This window comes from Octopus bimaculoides, chromosome 7 (genome assembly GCF_001194135.2).
Source record: "Octopus bimaculoides isolate UCB-OBI-ISO-001 chromosome 7, ASM119413v2, whole genome shotgun sequence".
NCBI lineage: Eukaryota > Metazoa > Mollusca > Cephalopoda > Octopoda > Octopodidae > Octopus > Octopus bimaculoides.
This window is the reverse complement of record NC_068987.1, coordinates 42,838,132-42,845,150: the sequence shown is the minus strand read 5'-3', so window position 1 is coordinate 42,845,150 and position 7,019 is coordinate 42,838,132. Positions and strand designations below refer to the sequence as shown.

Here is a 7,019-nt window from a genome sequence, read left to right as displayed (position 1 = left end):
CCCTGGCGCTTTTGGATCTGCTGTAGGCAATGTGTTGTTTTTTTTCTTTGTGGGGTCCGGGGACGGCAAACGGAAGGGCCGCTTAGGGTGGCAGACACTTTAGATACGCTAGTAAATGAAAGAAAGATATTATCAGAAGAGAAGCTATTACGTTAAGGTTGGAGATGAGGGATAAACAAGCGACAAATGCACGTTGGCATAAGGCGTTTTCGTAACTGCACCGTTGATAAGAACTGAACCTTTAATGCTTTAAACAGTAGTTCATTACTATCGACTCGGCAGTACCCATAACTCTAATATAGGGAGAAATATATGAAATAATACACACAATCTATTGATTTCCAATATCTACATGACAACTAATATAACTCACACAGAACTTCCTAACATTCAAGCTTATGAAGGAGGTTTTACCTGGTCACTCGACCTGCTAAAAATAGTTACCAAATTTCCCTCAAATCACGCCTAGTGTCTTTTAAATAGGATACGTTGAACATCTGTGATCACCCATCAAATTTTCTGTCATATATCTAACACTACACTTGATAATACAATCCTCCTAAAATAAAATATTGATTTCATTTGATTGAGCACAATACTAAATACGCTATGGTAGTTACAGAGTTGGTTGGATCAACTCCAGAACTGGCTCTCTGTCTTGGAAGAGATGAGAAAGTAAAGTCAAGACGACCACAAAACGAAGAAGAGGGAAACTAAAAGTTGAAATACTTTTAGTTCACTCAACAATCTTCCTTGCTGCCAATCCAGCGGTTAGTTGCACACACGTCGCAATCTTCTCTTGGTGCCAGTCCTACAATCTAGCCGCAGACATTAATCTCTTGTGCACACATCACAATCTACTCTTGCAGTCAGTCCAATAGTCTAAATACAGACGTTAAGTGTGTATGTGTGTGTGTGAAAGAAAGAGAGAGAGAGAGAGATATGTGGAGAGGGAGAGATGTCATATAAATATAACAACTGAAGCAAGAATACTCCTAGATAGTACGTTAGAATTTTTTCTTCTTTGATTGTATTTATGGTTATATTTATATATGTGTAAATGATATAAAGACATATATAAGTATGTGTACATTTTTATCTTTTTATTACATGGGTGTTTAGGACGTTACATACACACTGAAACATCTGCATCAGTTGATACATTGATATTGAGAAAATTACTTCACTGCTACATACATAGTGAGAAAGGTACATCAATGTTACATGTGTACTAAGTAACATTGAAGCTACATATATACAGATGAAGCTACAACCGTGCTACATTTGTCCTGAGAAACTTAGATCAGTACAATATATGCACACTGGGAGAGCTACTCTAATGCAACATGCGTATTGAGGAAGCTACATTGGTGCTACACGAGCAGAGGAATTTACAACAGTTCTACAGTTCGACATTGGTGCTACATACATGTTGAGGAATCATCAGTACTACATGCATACCAAAGATGTTAAATCAGGGTTACATTAAGTTGTTACAACATTACTACTCATATAGAGATGATGCTACATCAATGTTACACGTACACTTAGAAAGTTACATTAATGCTACGTGTACTAACGACGCTACATTAGTGCTGCATATGCACTGCAGAAACTACATCGATGCTACATGTGAGCCGATGGTGTTACATCGATGCTACACACGTACAAACGAAGCTACGCATACTGAGAAACTACATCAGGACAACATGCATGCTATGGAAGCTACATCAGTCTTACATATATATTCACAATGTTACATGTGTACTGAAGAATCTAAACCAGTGTTACATGTGTATCGAAGAAGTTATATTGGTACCACATGCATTTTGATGAATTTACAACTGTGATACATGCGTGTTATATGTGTACAAAGGAAACTTGATCAGTGCAACATGTGTACTATATATATATATATATATATATACGCATAAACACACACACACACACACATATATATATATATATATATATATATATATATATATATATATATATATATATGAAAGCTGAGAGGCTTGGCTGCAACTTCTACCAGGTTTAATGAGCACGTAGAGGCACACTCATTAGCAGGAGTAAAATACTGTAACTTCCTCAGCACACATATAGTACTGATGTAAATTCTTCGATTTACATGTAATACTGATGTATCTTCCTCAATACACATGTAGTATCAATGTAACTCCTCACTACACAGAGCTATGTGTGAACAGATGAAGCTAAATCAGAGCTAAATGTGTGCCAAGAAAACCATATCAGGTGTATGTGCACAGAGGGAGTTACTTCAGCACATGTGTAGAAATAAAGTTACATCAGTGCAAAATGTGTACCAACAAAGTTACATCAATACTACATGTGAACCAGCATATTGAGAAACCTATATGCATATTCAGAAAGCTACATCAGCATTACATGTACACCAGGAAATGTACATGATTGGTACACATTATTAATGAAGTTATATGTCATTAATGAAGCTACATTGGTGTTACATATGTGTTGAGGAATCTTCACTGGTTCTACATGCATACTGAAGAATTTACATCTCTGCTGTATGTGATGTAGGAAAGTTGTAATTCCTCAGTACTTATGTACTGAGGAAGCTAACTCAATATTACATGCACACATAAGAATTTTTCATTGGTGCTACATGTGTACTGAGGTAGAGTTGACTATGACTACCAAAAATCACTACCATCTATTAACACATTTCACTCAAACCAAGGAAGATGCCTTTATGTGCTCTCTAGAACTGCCAAACACCTAGAAAAGGATGTGCATAATGTAGTCCTGAATTCTTTACACAGGAAAAAGATGGGATGGTCATAGATAGAGAGGCTTTGATCTTAGCTAACTTGGAGTTAAACAAGCTTTTATTCCAGTGAAACCCATCTCCTCAGGAATTTACCTTCTACTGTCTCTACACGGGTGTTTGACCTGCTAGAAATAACACTTCTAAGAAAAGGAGACAACAAAGGACATAATCTTACATACACTAAAAAGAAAGATGGTCACAGCTAAAATGTCTTTGATCACATATTTACTCGATCAAGTTTATCTTGGGATTAAACAACAACTCTGGAATCTTCCCCCTATTAAGATCTTCTCTACAGGTGTGGAGTAGCAACAGTTTCAATTAAACACATCAATATTACTGCTCTTGGAGGTCCTGCAAAAACCAAGGGCACTGCCCCTTCTTCCAGACCCAGCAAGTGAGAAGAATAAGTAAACTGAAAATTATAGAAGTACATAAAAGTTATGAGTATCGCTCCATACTCCAGGCCCAGCAAGTAGAAACAAAAGAAATTAATTGAAAATAAAAAGCTTAATATTTTTAATCTTTCATCTGCCACTTGTTTCAGTCATTAGATTGTAGCCATGCTGGGGTACCAACTTAAAGGGTTTCGGTTGAACAAATAAACCCCAGCACTTATTTATTTTTTTAACCTGGTACTTATTCTACTGAACTGCTAAATTACAGGGACATAAACAAACCAACACTGGTTGCCAAGCAGTGATAGGGAACAAACACAGAGATACAGCTATGTATTAATATATATATATATATATATATATACACGTGGTCTGATCAATAAGTATCTGGACTATTGCCATAGTAACGAAGCTAAAGCACGTAGAGTGAAGCTGCTTGGCACAGATTGACCTTGAACTCTGCTGTGCATGTGCACTAAGTTTTACCATTCTAGCTCACTTCCACTGTTTACAGCAGTGCTTGGAAGGAACGTGTGTAGTGTGTGATCATTGTATTGATCATGACAGAGAAAGTTGAGCAGAGAATCTGCATCAAATTTTGCCAAAAGCTTGGTGATACCTGCTCAGAGGCCTATGCAAAGTTTTCAAAAAGTTTTCATCATTCTCGACACAATCAAGGAGACCTTGTGTGACTGAAAACCCCATATCCTTTTGGTCAGCTGAAAGCAGTTTTGGCACAAACTTGGCAGACATATGTCTCATACCCAAATCTTCAGTGATAAAGGACTGAACTCAACTGTAACTAATCTTGCTCATCCTCTAATAACTCACAGATGGTAATTCGATGATTTTCCCTCATAGCTGCACACACACATCTGCAATGTTTTTTCAGTTCTGCTGGTTGCAGGTCTCTCAGAACGTTTGTCAATATCAACATTTTTTTGGCCATCTTGGAAATGTCTGAACCATTCATACACTTGTGTGCGGCTCATACACTGCTCTCCATACACTTTCTGCAACCTTGCATAGGCCTCTGAGCAGGTATCACCATGACAACTTTCTCTGTCATCGCCAATGCAATGATCACACTCTACACACCTTCCTTCCAAGCACTACTATAAACAGCAGAAGTGAGCTAGAATGTTAAAACTTAGTGTGCATGCACAGTAGAGTTCAAGATCAATCTGTACCATGCAGCTTCACTCTGCATGCTTTAGTTTTGTTACTATGGCAACAGTCCGGATACTTATTGATCAGACTTCATATATTAATACATGCCAGTGACATGTATAAGTACCCGTGCCAGTGACATGTAGAAACACCTGTGCTGGCAACACATTAAAGGCACCCACTACACTCTTGGAATGGTTGGCATTAGGAAAGGCATCCAGTCATAGAAACCAAGTCAAAATCAGACTAGCACATAGTACTGCTCACCAGCTAACCAATTCCAATCAAACTGTAGCCTATGCCAGCATGAAAAGCAGACACCAAATGATGATGATGGTATCCTCATCATCATTGTTGTTTAACGTCCACTTTCCATGCTGGCATGGGTTGGACGGTTTGACTGAGGACTGATGAGTCAGAAGGCTGCATCAGGCTCAATCTGAGCTGGCAAAGTTTCTACAGCTGGATGCCCTTCCTAAAACTAACCACTCCAAGAGTGCAGTGGATGCTTTTACATGCCACCAGCACAAGGGCCAGTCAGGTGGTTCTGGCAATGACCATGGTCAAAAGGTGTTTTTTACATGTTTCCTGCACGGGTGCCAGCCCAGCAGCACTAGCAACGACCAATCTCAAATGTTGTTTCTCACGTGCTACCAGCACATGTGCCAGTAAGGCGAAGCTGGCAACGATCATGTTTGAATGGTGCTTTTTATGTGCCACTGGCACAGGAGCCAATCTATGTCCCTGCCAATGATCACGCTCGGATGTGCTTTTAACGTTCCACTGACATGAGTGCCAATCAGGCCACGTCAGCGATTTTGATTTGATTTCACTTGCCCCACTAGGTCTTCGCAAGCAAAGTTTATTGTCCAATGAATGAGGGGTACTCATAAGTGGGCTGGTTACACCCACTGGCATAGGCCACGGGCTATGGTCTCACTTGGCTTGTTGCATCTTCTCAAGCACAGCATATCTCCAAAGGTCTTGGTCACTAGTCATTGCCTCAGTAAGGCCCAATGTTCGAAGGTCATGCTTCACCACCTCATCCCAGATCTTCCTGAGTCTACCTCTTCCACAGGTTCCCTCAACTGCTAGGGTGTGACACTTTTTCACACAGCTGAGAGAGAGTAAGAGATAGAGTTTCTGTTTACCAAATCCACTCACATAGCATCAGTCAGTCTGGGGCTACAGTAGAAAACATTTGCCCAATATGGTTTTGGGACTGAACCCAAAACCATATTGCTGGGAAGCAAACTTCTTACCAGACAGCCACACCTGTGCCTATAATAATATTAAACAAACAAACAAACAAACAAAAAGAATGGGCACTGGTCCTTTCTTCAGACCCAGTAAGTAAAAAATAAATAAATAAAAATGATTTTAAAATTATACAAAAGACAAAAATTACAACACTCGTCCATTCCTTGTTTTCGGATTTAACCCTTTAGCATTCAGATTATTCTGTCACATATAATGCTTATTTATTTACATCGTTTTGAATTAATCCTGCATTATTTCATAGCTTCTGAGATTTCAATGATGCGATTGTTTAGTTTTTTGAAATGACATTGCTGAGGTCAGTGTGAAAGGCCAAACCTGGCCAGTTTGAGCATAAAACAAGGTAGAATATCAGGGCTGGATATAACCAGCTTAAATGCTAAAGGGTTAAGAAAATAATAAACAAATAAATAAAAATTTGCATTTTTTAGTTTTTTTTTAGGGAAAAAAAGGCTTTATTAAAAAACAGAAAATAAATATTCTACAAGTTTGTGTGTCATAATTGTGACTCTGGGGTGTGTAGTTCTTCCAGATCAAACACAAGGGCTCGGTTGATAGGGGTAGGTGGATGGCTGGCTGTGGAATCAGTTAAGGAGTAAAACAACTTTTTAGAAACAGCATTTTGTTATGCTGAGTGCCTGTAATGTAATTAGAGGGATTTAATTAAAGAGTGGAGTACGGTTGGTATCTTATCTGCAGTATCGTTAGAGGGAAATTTAGTTAATGGGTGAAGTGTGGTTGGTGTTATGCTTGCAGTGTCATTAGACAGGGTTTAGTGCAGGTATGTGTTTCCAATGTTACTACAGTTCTTTACTTCAGTTTGTCAAAGTACTTGCTTTACTGATGAAGTGGCTCGCAATGTGCAGCGCTGTTTGCAATGTTGTTATGGTTTATAGTTCAGTGATTGTATGTTGTAGGGTGGTGGTAACATTTACAGTTGCAAAGAGATTGGTGAAGCAGGGTTGAGATTTTATAGAGGTCGCCTAACATGGTGAATGAATTCACAAATGAATTGACTGAACAAAACACAGGACTAATTGCCAAAGAGGTAAGTTTGAATAGAGTCACTGATTCTGTGATGTACCCATAGCAAAGTCACTTATTTTTGCTGAAAATGATTATCAGATTTAGCTAACAGCTTCTAGCTGTTAGTAGTGACAGCACACTATTATAATGGATAAGTCAGAGTTCTCTTTGATAAGATAAGTATTGCATTTATTTTCAGTAATATTGTTAAATGTTTTTCTTTTATTTATTGGTAAAATAAGTATTTTTAAGTAAATTCATTTGTTATTTATTGATAGTTGATATATATACATTCATTTTATTATTATTATTATTATTATTGTATTTTGACC

The 7,019-nt window shown here is 38.1% G+C and overlaps 1 protein-coding gene across 2 annotated transcripts in view; it reads right to left on the bottom strand.

Annotated features, from left to right (window-relative positions):
- Nucleotides 1-6,072: 6,072 nt before the first annotated feature.
- LOC106870739 (DNA-directed RNA polymerase III subunit RPC1) overlaps nucleotides 6,073-7,019 on the bottom strand; it is a 212,730-nt gene continuing 211,783 nt past the window's right edge. For both annotated transcript variants that reach the window (XM_052969556.1, XM_052969557.1), the window contains one exon: nucleotides 6,073-6,239. In XM_052969556.1, the coding sequence (XP_052825516.1) occupies nucleotides 6,158-6,239 (82 nt within the window). In that variant the 3' untranslated portion in view covers nucleotides 6,073-6,157. The remainder of the gene's footprint in view (nucleotides 6,240-7,019) is intronic.